Source organism: Brassica napus, chromosome C7 (assembly GCF_020379485.1).
Source record: "Brassica napus cultivar Da-Ae chromosome C7, Da-Ae, whole genome shotgun sequence".
Taxonomy (NCBI): Eukaryota; Viridiplantae; Streptophyta; class Magnoliopsida; order Brassicales; family Brassicaceae; genus Brassica; species Brassica napus.
This window is the reverse complement of record NC_063450.1, coordinates 46,582,926-46,601,653: the sequence shown is the minus strand read 5'-3', so window position 1 is coordinate 46,601,653 and position 18,728 is coordinate 46,582,926. Positions and strand designations below refer to the sequence as shown.

Sequence of the window (18,728 nt, the reverse complement as noted above, 5' to 3'; positions counted from 1 at the left end):
TAGACAAATTAATGAAATGCATAATTAAACAAATTAATTGAAACTTGAATTCTTTCAAATTAAGTTAAACTTCTAAATTGAATACCCCACCATTATGATGTAGTAACTCAACAAACATCTACCGGTCCGAATCATTAAAGAACTTTTTTTTGTTTGGTTAAGTCCGGTCTATTTTAATAATTGCATCTGATAAATAAGATCAATCCTGGTTTAAGTTCAATTTTTCACACCCTTTCTTCATCGATTTCTTTTGACCAGTATCAAAACAGGTAGTTGCATCGAGAACAGAGGTTTTTTTGGTAAAACCAGAACACATGTTATCTAACCAAATGCGTAAAATTGAAAGGAATAAAATGAAGAAAAGTTCCCAAAACCCCAAACTGTAGTTCCTTTGAAGAAGATGCATATTGGTCGTAGTGTCGGTCTAACTGTTTATAATGCTCTAATCTAATTTTAAAACTATGCTCTTTAATATATTTTATTTATTATAAATATTAATATAAAATAAATAAAATTTAATAAAGCAACTACAATACATCAACTGTTTATAAAGACAGTAAATTTAAAGCACTAAAATATAGTTTTTTGCATTTTTTCTACAAAACCATTCCTTAAACTAATGTAATCAAATCTTCAATAATAACAGTCTTAATTGATAACAAAATCAATCTAGATAATAATTTGTTTGATATGTTATACCACAAATAACTATTTATCAGTTTTAACTTCAAAATTATTTTTTTACATGTAGTGATCCATATTAGAATATTCAACAATACATACTACGCAATTTATGTATGTTAGAAAATCATCCTCCATTTTTTTTTTAAAAAAGGGTATTTTAATAGGACTTCTAACCTTTTTGGTATTGATTCTTGTAATTTTTTTTATTTCCATGAACAAATTATTCAATTATATTTGAATGCAATATTATGCCTTCAAATTATCATAAATATGAATTTCCAACAAGTTTTAATTTAATCTTATCAATTTTTTTCGTATAAACACTAAGAAGAAATAAAACTAAAATATTTCTCTTTCATCGGATGCCAAAACCGATGGTTTGGGTGGCTTGCCTTCTGTTAGGATCCCCATTTTGACATAACATAAGTTTTCAATCTACTCAATTATACTCCAAAAGTACCGCTATCGGCGACGGAGGGAGTTTTCTCGGTGAAATGCGTATTGGATCTTTTGACCGGTCATGTCAAACAAGGAGTAGAGACTAGAGAGGATTTCATGCAGCTATTTCCAGTTGAGTCATGCATGTCCGGTTTAATACAAAATCATCCTTCTTTACCGATCTCTTTCTAAACAGGCCAGAAAATTTGTCTCTTATTTTCTTTACCGATCTCTTTCTAAACCGGATTTTGAGATTGGAATCCATTACTGGTCAGAGGTGAAGCCAATGAGTTGAAAATCCAGCAGGAAACATCCTTTAGGAAAAGTCTTAACAATTAATGATCAGAAATGAAACTACACATGTAATTGCATACGAAATTATATACTTAAAAAAAATTGAAAAAATGGTGGTTGTAACATTTAGGAAAGGTCTTTGTCTCTTTGTGGAAGCAAGATAGAAGATAAGAAGAGAGAAACGGTCCTAATTCCATTATACTAGAGCTTTTTCCCGGGCTACGCCCGGGTTTTTGCCTATGATAGTGTTCCATGGATGTTCTAGGTAAACAATTATTTTTCCTCTGTCTTGAGATCATGCAAAAGTTATAACATCCAAGGCTATGTTCACATGTCTGGGTTCTTTGTTAAAGTTAGGAACCATTTGAGAGATTCGCTAAGTATTTTGTTTCGCCTCCAATTTCGTTTTGTAAAAGTGAATAGTTTTATCAGTTTGTAATTTGCTTTAGTTATTTGTATTCGAGTGAGAGTAGAGAAGAGGAAAAAGACTTTTAAGGTTGTGTTTGTGATAAATGTTTGAGAAATGTAAAAATTTAGCAGACTATTCATGATTTTGTTATTGATCAAGGCTCATTTTTGTCCATGATGCAATATTTGCTCATAATATTTTAGGTTTGATTACATTAAAATATTTCAGTGTTATTTACTAAATCTAATAGGTTTAAAAAAATTAAAATTTTGTAAACAAAAACTATTAGTATATAAGCCAACATTAACTCTTACTAAAAACTCATAGAAATTTTTTTATAAAGTTAACCAACTTAAGTGTATATATAATTAAGGGAAATTGGGTTTAATAACACCAAAAAAAAATATAATTCACTATCTAACTAAAATCCTACCATCTCTCCTCCATTCTCTTCCTATCTCTCTCTTCGCTCTCTAAAAATCTAATTTTCTCTTTTTTTGGTTATTTCACAAATAAGTCCTATAATTAAATTTCTTGCAGACTCAGACCTAAAAAAAAAAAACTGTCCCGCTTAACATAGGTTTATAAGTCAGAAATTGTTGTTAAACTTTAAAATTTGTAAATTTATATATTCACCTAAGATTACAGCATTTAAATTTTAAGGAAACTTTTGGAAACATAGATTTTAATTTTTGTTTTACTCTTCTTTCTATGAGTAAAGTGGGTGTTTAATTTCAGTTTTATATTGTTTGTTATCTTTACATCATTAAGTATATTGTAAGATTATATTTAGGAATATGACTTGGACCAGCACTACATATCTCTCGAGCTTCTCTTCTGCTTGTCTCTGACTCTTATTGTAGAAACACATAATATTAGTCTCGAGATAAATAAACCTTCTGATCAAGCAAAACCATGTCTACAGCATAAAGTCTCCCCCTTTCTTCATGTTGCCTAATTGGATGGGGAAATATAGCTGACAATGGTTACACATCATCGTTGAGAAAAGTCGGGAACAACGGGACATCATCTTTGTGAAAAGTCGGCAACAACGGGACTGTATGTAATGTTATAAAAATGTCTAGATAATATCATACTATCGTTGAGAGTTATTGCAATAGATTATTCAAATATGAGTAATAGATTAGATATCAAAAGATAAAAATGGTTTAGTAGATTAGATTTTTGGTGGCAAAAAGAAAATGTTAAGTATAACAAATAAAATCATTGTTTACAATTTTTAAAAATCAAAATTGTAAATCCAAACACAATGACAAAATCAGAGCACAAACAAAATTTTATGCCTGAAGTTTTTAGTACGTGTAAGTAAAGATAGGCAACAATGTCATGGGAGAGACCAAGGTAAGAAGCAATATCAAAACTTCATACATATACTAAAAAGAGCCTTCTCTAGAAGATCTTATGGTTTGGCCTTAATCTTTCCCTTACCGGGAAACTTTCTTTTGAGCATCTACAACTTCTCTGTAGAAGAAAGAAAAGACAGTATCTTGAAAAACGATAGGAAAAAAAAAAACCAAAACATAATGAGGGTTTCAAACAAACCTGAACTCATCACTGATCTCTTTGCTTTACTCCTTCGTAAAAAGGCATTGGCTGCCTCAACATATCTCTGTAGAATCATTGATAACTCAGTGAATTATAATGTTTCAGCGTTCAAAGTCAACTGCTTTTTGTAATAGAAGTGAGATGATTTTTACCTGTAGGAAACAAAGAGCAACACCTTCACGGAAACAACATCTTTTAGACCAATCAGGTTTTAGTTCTCTGCAGACGTTAGCATCATATAAGGCATGTTCAGCTTGCCCTAACCGCAACCAGCAGAGGCTTCCGTTTCAGAAGAAGGTATGATCTGTGGGGTCAAATCCATAAAACATTTTTATCTTGAAAACAAAAGTCACTCACCTAAAAAAACACTCACTTCATTCTTCTTGACTGTATCCCCTCTCTCTTCCAGGAGCCTAGTTGAACATCATCACATGTTCCTTTCCTCCTCGCAAGAGCTGTGCTGCTCCAATTTCTCCACCAGCTGAGATACGGAAACAACATGGATCAGAGAACTGAAACGCTAATTTAAAACCCTAAAACGTGGGTGCAAAGCTATTACTTTTTCCGGTGGGAAAAGTGACTTTGGACTATAATTCGAGATCCCACCAAGACCCGAGCAGCCGTCATTTCCTCCAATCCTCTGTCTCTCTCGATGTTGACTCTAAGTTGTCACCAGGAACAAATGTTCTAGTGACATCTCATGTCAGAGAGAGTAAAGACACGGGTGTGTTATACGTTTTCCTACGCCTCTTTTTCTTATTTTTCCGACACACCTAAGGGTCCTGCATGATGAGGCAGAGCTTCGTGTCCGTGAGAGGTATTGGGGCCTCGTACTGGTTCCACTGCTTTGGTTGGCTCAGACTTTAGTGTGGGAAGTAGCCATGACATGAAAATCCTTTGTGCCTGGAGGAACTATCTCCTCCTAACCTCTTTCATCGGATCATGAATGTGATGAGATTTTCCTCGTGTTGCCGACACGAATCCAATAAACCGTAAATACCAAAACATAACTGGTAGAGAAAGTAAAGTAAGGTAAGGAATGGACATACCTGGTGCACCACCGTGGACTTGTTGGCCAATTTGGCCTACGTTGTAATCTTCAGCATCCGGGGATGAAAAAGATAGTTTAGATCCCAATATGGGTAATCTTTAGTATTTTCAGTGCGTGTCCAGTTGATAAGGAGCAATTTATTACACCTCTTCGTTTTATGAGATAACCCAGAGAGTATGTCTTTAGACAGACAAAAAACAACACTCTAGTAAAAAAAAAAAACTAAAAAAGACAATGACACTAAGAAGAATGAATCAAATACATACAAATATCAGAAGTTTCCTAGTAAAAAAAGAAACTAAAAAAGACAAAGACACTAAGAACCATGGACACATGAGCTTTTATATATATAATCTTGTCTCTTGTTGCAAACATAAAAAAGAATAGCCGGTGAGGTTTGTGGTGGTTCAGTCATATTTGAGCTGCTAAACTGAGCCAAGAGATAGTCTCTAGATACAATCATACAATGCAATTTAAATATATAGAAAATACTCAAATAATTTATGCCATTAGCACTGCAATATATAAAACATAAGACATAACAGAGTTCAGAGCTCTTCTAGCATGCCTAAAGGGATTTGCTGACTAAACAGAATCATAATTTTCATCCAGGATGAAAAGAAAGGAATTATAAATCCAGCATCATACCTGTGACCACCACACATGCAATCTAATTATATGCCAGTCTGAATTCTCAATCCAGCGTCGAAGCATAGGGAAAATGAACATGATAGCCGTCAGCACATTTGGGAGCAAGCAAAGAGCGACAGCCAAGATATGGAGCGGGGGAACCCCTTTAACGTCTCGTGGAAGGAATGATATCCATTGCTTCAGCATCCCAGGAGCAGAAGAATTGGACTGGGCATCGCAAAGTGGTAAGACTACACACCAAGCGAGACTTACAGCGATCTTGAGAATATTTCTCAAAATTTCAGTAAATTTCCATCTGTGGAAACCCGGGAAGTTTAAGATAATATCCAAGATACCTAGAATAGAAGGAAGAAACAATGTAATCGTTATTTCCTAGATAAGTAACAAAATGATGAAACAGAGGAACTCCAAACAGGGAAAGTTTTGTCGCAACATTGAGGGTGACGTACTCTGGAGGAAGCGTAGAAAAGCTGCTGTAATGAAGATACTGGAGAGAGATCTCCATCATCACGCATTGGCCAGCCGAGATAGAAGCAATCTGGAGACCTATATAACAGTGATGTGCAAATGTCACAAAAAAAAAATTAAGATTTCCCAACCAAGTAAATATTCAATTTACAGACTTTGATTTTTAACGTACCAAAAATATTCATACAGTTCATCATAGTTGGACCAATCTGAGTGAGCGGCCTTGCCAGTGGCATTCTTACTTGCTTCCCATTTCATGGAAAAGAGAACTATGGAGTATAGAAGGTCAAGATTATTAAGATGTCATAAACCTATCATTTAAACATTTACCTTTTCAGCAGAAAGGTCTCATCATCTCCACCGTAAGAAGGCTTGATATTTTTTCCAGTAACGATGCTGACATTTCCAGCCAGGAGACCATGGAGTTCATAAGCCATCTGAGCATAAAAAGCAGGTAAATATTGATGAATTCTTGTGTTTGACTAATCATATCAGCTAAAAAGGATTTAAAAACCCATATACAGTATCTTCTGCTGTTGTATATCTTCAGCACCTTGAGAAAGCCTTCGCATAAATTAAATGAGTGAATTTTTATTAAGAGTATAAACATCATTCAAAAAGTGTCTCATTCAAGCCATTTGTGAAAATAAAATGTTGCCTGGTACCTTAAACTATGTTTACGTCCTAAAAATTTGCACCAGTTCTTGTAGTTCTTAAAGAACTTTGTCTTGACGGCATCAACGGCTCTATCGTCGAGCTGCATCGATACATTAATTAACACAAAACTCCATTGCTTAAAAGTGTTAACAGATAAATATGTATCTTTTTATTGATGGAATATTGAGATAATGCTGTGGTGTTTTACTCATCAGTAGTGTCAGTGGGTCTAGGTGAGTGGCGGGAAGTATCGAAGGTACCTTATTCAGAAACTCTGGCCTGGGAGTCAACCTTATATGATTATCAGCAAGTAAACAAACCAGATGCTCCCTTTGGTTCCTGACATTGTCTCTCTGTTAAAATCAAAGAAATAATAAGTAGGAAATATAGTTCACAGGTTCAACATAAATTCATTAGGTCGTCTTGCGTTGCCAAGGTAACTGAAATTATTACAGGTGAAGGAGCAAAAAAGACTAAAGAATACACAATCCTACCCTAGCATCAGCGTTGCCAAGGTATCTGAAATTATTACATGTGCAAAGGAGCAAAATTACCTTTTCGTTTTTAGCAGGAGCTTTTAAAGATTTGCCATATACATTTTTTTTTCTTGAAGAAAGCTAAGTCTTTTAGTTTCATCTTTCAATGGCTGCAGAATAGGAAGAAAAATATTGAACTTATACGCTTCCTAGCAAAAAGCTACATTCATTAAGATGTTGTGTATATACCTCTTAATTATTTCCTTGTCTGGTAAGATAGTTCTTTTATTCAGTCTCAAACTCAAAATCGATCTCCTGGATACAAATATAAAGAACAGTTCTCAGTTTTTCTGAAACCCACAAACCAATATAGTGTTTTGAGATTCTAAACTAACAAAGGTACTACGTGCTGATTAGGCTGGTACCCTACGCAGCGACCTCCAGCTTGATCCTAGCAGCTCTAAGCCAATAAAGGTCCCACCTTTTGCAATGTTTTTGGCCTCCCAGAAATGGATTTTGGTCCGACCGAAACTTCGGAGGCAGGAGACTTACCGGTGGATTTTGTGGTCGTAATTGTAGCTTCGTTAGTGATAGTTTTCGATTTGGGCTTGATCCAGGGTTTAGATGAAGCGGCTTATATCGTAGGAGAATCTACGGGAGATGGAACAAAACCGTGAAGAAGAGATTAAATAGCAACTTTGATTGATGAGGAGGGTTTCACAGTAACGGTGATTGCTAGAGAACGGAGATGGTAAAGAAGAATGAAGAGTCAGATGGACACAGCTGCGTGACATGTCAAAATATAACATTTTGATTGGATGAATTTTTAATCCGACGTGGCACATCTTAGAAGCCTTCATATATCCCTTTTAATATAGGTTAGATATTACTAGTTTAATCAAGAGAACGTTCATTTACAATTTCTTCAATTTTTTAATTACAAATAGAGAAAAACAAAATGACGAATCAAAGCAAAGTCTATCATCATCCCCTTCTCCTCCCGACACAGTTCGATTCTGGTTAAGAAGACCGTCTCATCCGGGTTTTAGATTGCTTGAACCAGTGTCCTCGGCATTAATAACCACCACACAAGCGGTCCAGGCGTTTTGTAAGTTAAAAACTCTTTCAGCACATTCTATGTTCCTAGCTTCTCAAACTCTGCTTCTCTCTCTCCAGGTTTCTTTAATCAAATATTTATGAGCGGGTATTGATTCAGATATTTAATTGATTTTGAAAAATTCAACTGAAGACATACATAATAGATTTTAAAGTATTTTAAATGATTTGATGAGAATTTTAATGTATTTGTCTAATTATTTCATTTTATATTTTACAGGAATAAAAATAAATTTGATAAAAACCAATTCTTTTAGATTTCATGAACTAAAACTGCACAAAAAAGAACACAATTTTGATTAAAAAAAATTAAACATAATTAGTTTCATACCTTATAGATAAAGAAATTCATTTAAAAATGGAATAAAAAATCCACTAACAAAAATAATTAAAAGAAATTATTTTATATCACTATTTAAAGATATAGAGATAAGACTATATCAGAATATAAAAAAGTTTGCTTCTCCATGGATTATGAATTACAACAAATGATATAATTTTGTCATTCGTCAAAATGATAACATATTTTAAAATTCATTACGAACATTACATTTCCAAATCTATTGTATTATAATAATCAATAACTTTGACATAAATATTTAATAAAAATAGAAAAATAGTGAACTGAATAACTCTAGAATTTAAAGTATCTTAGTATAATGATTTTAAATATACATAATCCAATAACACAAGAAAAAATTCCAACAACACAGTTTTTTTTAACAAAATTTAATGGAATGCATAATTAAATAACACAAGAATTTAATTGAAACTTTAATTCTTTCAAATTCACTAGAACTTATAAATTGAATACCCCACCATTATGATGCAGTAACTCAACAAACATCGACCGGTCCGAATCATTAAAGGAGTATAATATTTTTTGGTTAAATCCGGTTTATTTCAATAATTTCATCTGATAAATAAGATCAAACCCGGTTTAAGTTCAATTTTTCACACAATTTCTTCATCGATTTCTCTTGACCAGTATCAAGACAGGCCGTTGCATCCAGAACATAGGTTTTTTTTTGGAAAACCAGAACATATGTTATCTAAACAAATGCGTAAAAATGAAAGGAAGAAAATGAAGAAAGGTTTCCAAAACCACAAACTTCAGTTCTTTTGAAGAAGATGCAGATTGGTCCTAGTGTCGGCCTAACGGTTTATAATGCTTTAATCTAATTTTAAACCTATTATCTTTGATATATTGTAAATATTAATATAAAAGTAAATAAAATTTAATAAAAAAAACTAAATTACATCAACTGTTTATAAAGACAGTAAATTTATATCACTAAAATATAGGTTTTTGCATTTTTTTTTCTTACAAAACCATTCCTTAAACTAATGTAATCAAATCTTTAGTCACAAAAGTCTTAATTGATAACAAAATCAATCTAGATGATATTTTGTATGATATGTTATACCACAAATAACTATTTATCAGTTTTAACTTCAAAATTATTTTTTTACATAAGCAATTTATGTATGTTAGAAAATCATCCTCCATTTTTTTTAAAAAGGGTATTTTAATAGGACTTCTAACCTTTTTGGTATTGATTCTTGTAAAATTTGTATTTCCATAAACAAATTATCCAATTATACTTGAATGCATCATTTTTAAAGCAGTTTTAAATTTAAATATTATGCCTTCAAATTATCATAAATACGAATGTGCAATAAGTATTAATTTAATCTTATCAATCTTTTTTTCTATAAACACTAATAAGAAATAAAACTAAAATATGTCTTTTTGATCGGATGTCATAATCGATGGTTTGGGTGGCTTGCCTTCTGGTAGGATCCCCATTTTGACATAACATAAATTTTTTAATCTACTCGATTATACTCTAAAAGCATCGGTATCGGCGAGGGAGCGAGTTTTCCGGTGAAATGTGTATTGGATCCTTTGACCGGTCATGTCAAACTTGGAGTAGAGACTAGAGAGGATTTCCGGTTGAATCAGACATGTCCGGTTTAATCCAAAATCATCCTTCTTACCAATCTCTTTCTAAACAGACCAAAAAACTTGTCTCTTATTTTATTATTGTTTAATAAGAAATAATTTTTTTGTTTGTTATCAGTGGCTTTGGGTTGGTTTGGTACATTAATTTACCTTTAAACTTTTTATTCACGGTCATGTCATTTTTTTTTAACAATTGATAATTCATTAAAGATAAAAGATTTTAGGCTGCAGTGGAAACACAGTTATACACACAGGTTTTGGCTAAGCTATCAGCATGTTTATTATGTTTTCTGGAAATGAAAGTAAAAATGCAAAAATCAAAAATAGATGATAATGATTCGATATCCGACAAAATTCCATAAAGACTCATCAGTTTGATTATCAAATTTATGGCTATGATGAGCTTGCGAGTCTGATTGAAACTAAATTTCAGAGATGCCGAAAGTATTGGACGTAAAAAAGAGCTTCTCTAACCGCTAATCCTTCAGCAATAAGAACCGAGTAAACCGGCTTTTGAAATTGGAATCCATTACTGGTCAGAGGTGAAGCCAATGAGTTGAAAATCCAGCAGGAAAAATCCTTTAGGAAAAGGTCTTAACAATTAATGATGAGAAATTGAAAAAATGGTGGTTGTAACCTTTAGGAAAGGTCTTCGTCTCTTCGTGGAAGCAAGGTAGATAAGAAGAGAGAAGAAACAATCCTCATTCCATTATATATTACTAGTTTAATCAACAGAACATTCGTTTACAATTTCCTTATTTTTCAATTACAAATAGAGAAAAACAAAATGACTAATCAAAGCAAAGTCAATCCTCTTCTCGAGACACAGTTCGATTTTGATTAAGAAGATCGTCGCGTCCGGGTTTTAGATTGGCTTGAACAAGTGTTCTCCGGCATAATAACCACCACACAAGACAGAGAGAGAGAGAGAGATGGATATACTTAACGGGGAGACTGACAATTACGATGGAGTTACCGTGACCATGGATGAGCCAATGGATGCTGAAGTTTTCACCCATAGGCTCAGGGCTTCCCTTTCCCATTGGAGAGAACAGGTACTCCCACCACCACCACCACTTTCTCTCTTTGACTATGCGAAAATGAGTTTTTTTTTTGTTTGAAATTTGGTAGGGGAAGAAGGGGATTTGGATAAAGCTACCTCTTGGATTTGCTAATCTTATCGAGTCTGCTGTTACTGTAAGAGATTTTTTTCTCGATAAATCTTTTCTTGTTTTGTTTTGGTTTGTTGACTTTTTGGTAATAGACTTTGTTTTTGTGTGTGTTTGGTTGTTCAGGAAGGGTTTAGATATCATCACGCGGAGCCAGAGTACTTGATGCTTGTGTGTTGGATCTCAAACACCCCTGATACTATCCCTGCCAATGCTTCTCACATTGTTGGTGTTGGTGCTCTTGTTCTCAACAAATCCACTCGAGAGGTACCCTTAATTTTATTCCTTTTTTCTTTCAATCCTCTAAAAGTGGGGACTCAAGGAAAGAGCAGAATCTATCTCAATAATGTTCGTTTATGAAAAGACATGACTTTAACTTAAACGGAGATGAAACTAACGAAATTCAAATGAGCGCAGGTCCTCGTTGTCCAGGAAAAGAGTGGTTATTTCAGAGACAAGAATGTCTGGAAGCTCCCTACTGGTGTTGTCCACGAGGTAAAACAAACCCACCTTAGCACCCAAAGAGACACGTGATTAAGGTTTTGGAAGATATGTAGCGGCTTAACTCTTTAGGTATAAGTCTATAATATTGATATAGTCTAGGCCTGAATGACTATGTAGTAAAACTGATTAGAGAGCAACTACTGAGCGCTTGGCTTATAAAAGGTTTCATCTAAGAGACTTGAGAGAGAGAGAGTCTCCTATTAGTCAAGTCTGTCTTGTTAGTGATTTTATATAAGAACAGAAGCATAAATGTGTTTACAAAAATTTTGCGCAATAAACGTTCTTATAACGATTTAGCTTTGTAAGCTAGGGAGTATACATATTAGCGGTGGTCCATGGAAATGAAGTTCTGATCTCAGTCTCTTTTTTTTTTTTTTTTGCTGCCTTTTACAGGGCGAGGATATTTGCGATGGAGTAGCTAGGGAAGTGAAAGAAGAAACTGGTGTATGCATCTCAACTTTTATATATCTTTTATTTACTTTTGCCTCAATATTCTAAAATCTGTGTTTTTTCTTTATTGGATTTTTTTCTTTACTTCAGATTATTGCAGATTTTGTCGAAGTGTTGTCTTTCAGGTAAAATCATGTTTTCATTCATTTTATCTAATCTTACCTCATCAGTTCCTGATTGGTTTACTCTCGTATAGGCAAAGCCACAAAGCATTCTTGAAACAGAAAACCGATCTGTTTTTCCTCTGTGTCTTAACTCCACGCTCTTACGATATCACTGAACAAAAATCTGAGATCCTGGAAGCTAAGGTATATTATTACTTTAAACCTTTCTAACTTTGTTGAGCCAAGAAAATTATTGTTATCCAATATCAACTGAACAAAGAGTTTTCTTTTTTTTTTTTTTGCAGTGGATGCCGATCAAAGAATACGTAGATCAGCCATGGAACCAGAAGAAGGAGATGTTCAAGATCATGGCTGAGATCTGCGAGAAGAAGTGCGATGAAGACTACGTGGGATTCTCCACTGTGGAAACTGTCACAGGAACTGGTAAAAAGAGCTTTGTCTACTGCAATGCTGATCACGCCAAGAGCCTTATAGCAACCCGTGACCAAGCATCATCATCCTCTTCTCTCTGAATAACAAGTGTTTATTGCGTCTAATTTGCATTTGTATTTAAATTAAATAAAAACAAAACCATCTTTCTGGCACAAATGCTTCCTTGGCATTGCCTTAACCGGTTTATGTTTCATGGTTATTTCTGGTTTAATCCACTTTCGTTTGAAATTTCACTCAACAAGAACAAGAACATACATATAAAATGTAAATGTTGACAAACACACGGATGTTAATCCGTTTTTTATTTATTTAAAATAAAGTAGATTTTGATTTCAAAGAAACTTTTGGAAGAAACTGTGAATGTGTTGATTGATCTCCTCAGGGCTTTCCTCATGGAGGAAATGTCCCACTCCCTTGAGCACGACGGTTTCATCAAGCAACGGTACGTCTTTCTTGAATCCGCCACCGTTGATGTACTCCTTAGCCCCCGGCGAATTGTACGTCAAATCCTGATCTCCCACTATGAACTTCACCGGTACACTAATCTTAGCTCCGGTCCAAGGTGTAGTCAGCTCCCAATTTCTGTTTAAAAAAAAAAGCATAAACCGATTGGTTATTAAATTGATAATCGGTTAATATACTACTTATTGAACCGGTGATAAACGTACCGGTCAATGTTGCGGTAGTAGTTAATTGGTCCGGTGAAGCCTTTGTTGTTGTAATTGGTGACGTAATAGTCAAGGTCCTCTTGTGTTAGCCACGGTGGTAACGCAGAAGACGCACCGTTCTCTGAGCTTTTGAAGAGTTTGCCTTTGGGGAGGTAAAGCGGTCCAGGCGTTTTGTAAGTTAAGAACTCTTTCAGCACCTTCTCTGTTCCCAGCTTCTTGAACTCTGCTTCTATCTCTCCAGGTTTCTTTATCACATAAGCAATCAAAAGATTTAAAACCAAGAAAAAAGAGATCTTAAAAAGTTTTAAGCCAATGAAACTGAACTATGATTAATTTACCTGAAACCTGCAGATGTAATAATCGTCACCAAAGAAACGTCTCAGTGTCGGAATCGGGACACGATCCGGGTTCCTCGGAGAGAAGAGGACACTCATGTTGACCAGAGCCTTGACTTTCTCCGGTCGGTACATACACAACTGCCACGCGATCATCGCTCCCCAGTCATGACCCACAACGAAAACCGCCTCGTCTCCACCGGTCACTGCGTCGATGAGCGCCACCAAGTCTCCGACAATGTTGAAGTAAGTGTAGTCTTCCACTTTCTCCGGCGCGTCGGTGTCTCCGTACCCTCGAAGATCCGGCGCGATGGTCCGGTACCCCAAGGACGAAAGCGCAGTCATCTGGTGCCGCCACGTGTACCAAAGCTCCGGGAATCCGTGGATGAAGAGGATGATCGGGTCTCCTCCAGATCCGGATCCGGGAAGCTCGGCCACGTGCATGTTTATGCCGTTTACCTTGAGGGTTTTGTGCTCTACGCCGTCGAGTCCTGACATGTTGGAGGTGCTTAGTTTGTTTGCTTGATCTGGTTGCTTCCAGAGAAAGTGAAGGAATCTAGAAAATAAATGGTTTAGATATGTACACAAGACCATGAGTTGGTTTTGTTGTGATACGACGTAAAGCACTGATCACACCATTTTAAAGATAGGGAAGGCGACCAATGGTCCCCAATCAAATGTGTCTCACGAGGAACAAAAAAGAAAGAACAGAATACCATGTATTATTATTGTATCCGACAAATTATTTAGTTTAACTATTTTCTTTTGTGGTTTTTGTCACGCGTTTTATATTCTGTTTAAAACGATGTTCCAACCATTTTTATTTTGTAAAATAAAAATTACTATATGTTATACCCATTTACAATATCAAACTGACATGTCTGTGCAACATCTACGTTTCAAAATCTTGAAATTAGTGGAATTTTTTTTGTTTATTTATATTTTAAAGAAAATCCACAAAATATATATCTAAATATTCTATATGTTATACCCATTTACAATATCAAATTGGGGGCTGTAAGTCCGAAGGTGTGATGGAGGAGGATATGTATCTAAATATTCTTTTTATAGTTGCTTGATGGTTTACATATTCTTGTCCACATCTTTTGCTTAAGTCGTTCACTTTTCTTCCAAGTTCCAACGCAGTCTAACGTACATGAGAATCAAGAAATCTACACTTTCAATTTTCTTTGCACTAGAAGATTGCAATATAGATGATGATACGGAATTGGCTGTTTTATCTCTGTCCAACAAAGAAAACGGATTAGGTTACTTCTTTTTGGAAATGATATCTGTTTGCATCGGTAAAATCTTTAATCAGTTTTACGTTAAACAAATTTTATAGGTCTGGTGTGAAGTTGAGGATATATCGTTCCGTTAGATACTTATAAATGTATTTTATTTTATTTTATTAACCATATATGAATACATGTTCTGACAAGTTAGGACGATACATGTGATTCCAGTACGTATATGCTTAATATAAAAGTCGAATTATGTAAAATCGTGGCAATTATAGAAATAATTATAATATAATTATGAACTGCAAAATCAACTTCAAATGGATATTTTATTTTCGTCCAAACACTTAATTTACTTCCATTATTAACTAATGGGGGCAACATAAAAATGATACGCTTTCAATATTAACGAACAATTCATGATCTTTTGTCTGAACACTTGCAATGTTTACATCACTCAGAGTGATGATGGGTAAATCGTAATCTTCAATCCTTATTTAGATATATTTGGATGATATGTCTAGATTTATAAATTGTGTATATCAATTGTGTTCCCATTTGAGAATGATAAACCTGATACGACGTACCTCTTTGGAGATTATCTACGATTCTCATAGTTAATCATGCAGGCACGTTCTTTGATTCAATAGATTGATGGTGTTTTGGTCACCTTCTGCCGGCCGGTAAACGTTGTTTGGAAAAATATACTCTTCCCCCTTGCCCAGATCGATGTTCCACGAACTGGCTCCTATCTTTGCTAATACGATATTCTCTAGGTTACCAAAATATCATGTCATGTGATCCGATAATTAACACAATGTATATATTTAATATAATATCATGATATTTATTATATCTTATAACGCATTATTTTAGGTGGTAATTATATACAAGTAATTTGTCTGATAGAAAAATCCACCCAAGTCAGCTGATCCTCCTGCCACTGACCACGGCAGCACACACACATATACATTTATTGGTTTTCACGTGCTATATATTTTACACGATGACAAGCTAGCACTCATCCGATAAATTAACTTTATGATATAAAAGATCAAATTATCATAAACAAAGAAAGAAAATTTCGTCAAATTGAGCAGAATATAAATCACACTTATTTACAGAATGACAACCATAATTTTACCTAAATATATGATAAGAGTATGATCATTGTGCAGTTAAAGCCAGATTTTATTGGGTTTAATAGCTGCTATTATTTATTTTATTTTATGAATGTATCGTTTACTTGTTCTGATCAAACAAAAGACTGTGACATATTGTAAAGCCTACAATTTTAGATAGATTCAAGAAGCTGAGCCGTAACAAGGTAGATAAGGGTGCGATCATATCAGCACTAATGCACCGGATCCCATCAGAACTCCGCAGTTAAACGTGCTTGGACGAGAGTAGTACTAGAATGGGTGACCTCCCGGGAAGTCATCGTTTCTTTAGCAAAAAGTCATCGTTTCTTTAGCAAAAAAAAAAAAACAAGGTGGATAACAGTTTGGGTTGATTTATAGAACTTACGTTTTCAAGAAGATGAATTCATTAACATATACGACAAATATAATTAAGCTAACTGCGTCTGGGACGCTTTGAGTTTGCGTTTCGTAAATCTATCTATAGATAATGATACTAATTTATCGAAATGATAAGGAACTACATTTACTAACAAATAATATATGATTTAACGTAACACATGACCTTCCTGATGTACGCTCTGCTATCGCCTAGCGATGACGGTTGCTAGAACAACTCATAGCGGCGAGACCTGTCGATCTGAAGAAGATCGCATTTTCTTAACTACCACTGTGTTGATGTGCCTAGTCTGCTATCTTTACGAATCTCCCATCCAGTACGTAAACTGCTTGTAATTGTTTAGAGAAATTTACATTCTTGAATGAATTTTCTGTCACATTATTATTGGAATTTCATTTGGAGATATCGTAATCGAAGCCAGAATTGATTTATACTATACTAAAGTTCATTTTAATTTACTTCCAAAGTTAGGTTTCTTAATTAATTAAAACTGAAATATAAAATACGAACCAACCAGTAATCAATACTTGTATATATGCCGTCTATTTTCATTAGAACTAACTATTTATTACCACATTTGGTTCAGTGGTTTGATAAACAGTTCATTAGTGCTTCTATACCATGAGATATGAGTTTTAATCTTTCGAGAAGGCAAATTATAAAGAATATTAGAGAAAAGATTTACAAGTGATCTTCAACATTGCACAAAGAGTATTGCAAGGAATGAATTTCATAGGGCGGCTAAGAGTGATGCAGTCAGACGAGAATCTTCAATAAGACATGTAGAATTATCGGTTGTAATATCGTCTATCTAATGTTTCTCTAATAAACATAATTAACCAGAAAAAGCTATTTATTAGCATCAAATATTTTAAACCAAAAGATTTTCAATCATAAATGCACAATACTAAGTGTTTGTGAATTTGTGTGTCGATTTATTGTATTCTGTGAATTTATTTTTTAATCACAATCTTTAATTTATATTTTTTGCACAGTAATAGTTGGGGAACAAATATGTCGATTGCAAATAGTTATGGAATTAAACATTTATTTTTCGATCGATAGATTTAACTTTACAATCGCAATCATGTTTGAAATAAACTAATTTCCATTAAATATTTAACGGTTAACCTTTTCTAATCACAATTTTGCATAGTCAAATATAATTTGAGGTTATTATTATGCACGAGTTATAGTTGAAGAACAAACTTGCCAATTGGAAAATCTTGGGAAATTAAATGTCCATTTTCCTTGAGAGGGCAGATATTTTTGCCCCTTTTGAAATCTTTAAAAACCAGGAGCCGATTCTAGAGGCGTGCCATGGTTATTTATGCTCTTTTATGCATGCTTAAGAACACATATTTACATTAACATATAGGATTCCATTATTAGTAAGTAGTAAGAGCGTAATTATTTTACATTACATAAGCTTCATCAACTCAAATTAAGTACTAGTAGATATATAAGACACAACACTTGGTAGTAATCTAAAGCTTATTCTAAGTGAAAGCCTTGACAACAAGCTTTAGCATGTGTTGGTCTGCATTTTTTCGGAAGCAGAAACAAAATATATAGATATAACACCATCTTATAAACTCATCCTGCGTGGCTTACTTACGAAATTCCTTTATAAGCACCCCTCCATATAGTTGGACCGCCTCATCGCAGTTAATAGCCCGCCCTTTTGGCCTCTCAAACCGGTTGGTATGGCCGATAAAAGGACGAGCAGTGGCACCACCAAAGTATTGAATACGTTCCGTGGGGTGAGGAACAACCGGTTCTTTTATAGTTGACCCATTTGAATACTGATAAATGACTCGGCGGCAACTAGTAGTACTAATCGCCTCTTTTATGGTATACATTTTTGGACCACCATATTCGTAAGAATTTTGGCTATAACGAGAAGGGAACTCGTCTCTAGGAACATGTGGCGGAGGGGTTATTTTCTGGGACTTACCGTACACCTTATCGACCATTTCAAACGCCTTTTGAGCAATCCTTGTATTTCTATCATTTTGAGCCATTGCCAATGAATCACAATAAAGAGAAGAAAGGTGTTTTTTTTTCTGTGTTATCTTTGGTTTCAGTTTGATATGGAAAAGAAAGCCAATGGCCTTTATATAGACAAAGCTTATTCTGTGTTCAAAAAAAAAAAAGACAAAGCTTATTCGTAACTAAAGGAACCAACATACACTTTTAACTAGAGCTTCTCTATACTTTTCTAATGAAATACTGTAACGAGTAATGCATTTGCATACGAACATTCGTTTTCTTTGAAGTTATCCAAGATTAAAAAAAATAAAAGTTGGAAGTTATGATAAGATTCTGAATAAAAAAATTATCGATACATGTAAACATCACAATATGGAATCGAATATAATAATTTATTTAAGCAATGTTCCCTCAATAATGTATATCTCCTTCGAAGGCCATGGACGGTTTGACGGTCTGTACGATCCATTCAGTTCACTCACATATGTCAGATTATT

The 18,728-nt window shown here is 34.3% G+C and overlaps 3 protein-coding genes, 2 long non-coding RNA genes and 1 pseudogene across 7 annotated transcripts; 2 read left to right on the top strand and 4 right to left on the bottom strand.

The window, feature by feature from the left end:
* Positions 1-3,285: 3,285 nt before the first annotated feature.
* Positions 3,286-5,730, bottom strand: LOC106382633. 2 transcript variants are annotated; one of them, XR_007326245.1, is made up of 5 exons: positions 5,543-5,724; positions 3,951-5,428; positions 3,765-3,872; positions 3,544-3,695; positions 3,286-3,307 (listed from the first exon to the last, which is right to left on the bottom strand). It is a non-coding gene; the product is annotated as an uncharacterized LOC106382633 (long non-coding RNA). The 2 variants fall into 2 exon arrangements; XR_007326244.1 differs by lacking the exon at positions 3,286-3,307 and having other exon boundaries at positions 3,479-3,695; positions 5,543-5,730.
* Positions 5,731-5,923: 193 nt separating this feature from the next.
* On the bottom strand, positions 5,924-6,862 carry LOC106408369. The gene is made up of 3 exons (XR_007326246.1): positions 6,773-6,862; positions 6,479-6,571; positions 5,924-6,318 (listed from the first exon to the last, which is right to left on the bottom strand). It is a non-coding gene; the product is annotated as an uncharacterized LOC106408369 (long non-coding RNA).
* A 3,569-nt stretch (positions 6,863-10,431) lies between these two features.
* Positions 10,432-12,689, top strand: LOC106410716 (nudix hydrolase 7-like). 2 transcript variants are annotated; one of them, XM_048762867.1, is made up of 9 exons: positions 10,432-10,449; positions 10,553-10,831; positions 10,908-10,973; positions 11,072-11,212; positions 11,363-11,440; positions 11,843-11,893; positions 11,990-12,024; positions 12,096-12,207; positions 12,309-12,689. In XM_048762867.1, exons 2-9 carry the CDS (start codon positions 10,709-10,711, stop codon positions 12,534-12,536), a joined length of 834 nt encoding a protein of 277 aa, XP_048618824.1. In that variant the 5' UTR covers positions 10,432-10,449; positions 10,553-10,708; the 3' UTR covers positions 12,537-12,689. The 2 variants fall into 2 exon arrangements, with proteins under 2 accessions (XP_048618824.1, XP_013706741.1); XM_013851287.3 differs by having other exon boundaries at positions 10,447-10,831.
* On the bottom strand, positions 12,667-14,149 carry LOC106410715 (epoxide hydrolase A-like). The gene is made up of 3 exons (XM_013851286.3): positions 13,463-14,149; positions 13,125-13,369; positions 12,667-13,038 (listed from the first exon to the last, which is right to left on the bottom strand). Exons 1-3 carry the CDS (start codon positions 14,051-14,053, stop codon positions 12,789-12,791), a joined length of 1,086 nt encoding a protein of 361 aa, XP_013706740.1. The 5' UTR covers positions 14,054-14,149; the 3' UTR covers positions 12,667-12,788.
* Positions 14,150-16,035: 1,886 nt separating this feature from the next.
* LOC125591063 lies at positions 16,036-16,154 on the top strand (annotated as a pseudogene).
* Positions 16,155-17,600: 1,446 nt separating this feature from the next.
* On the bottom strand, positions 17,601-18,343 carry LOC106409405. Its single transcript, XM_013850051.3, has one exon. It carries the CDS (start codon positions 18,261-18,263, stop codon positions 17,850-17,852), a length of 414 nt encoding a protein of 137 aa, XP_013705505.1. The 5' UTR covers positions 18,264-18,343; the 3' UTR covers positions 17,601-17,849.
* Between the last annotated feature and the right edge of the window lie 385 nt (positions 18,344-18,728).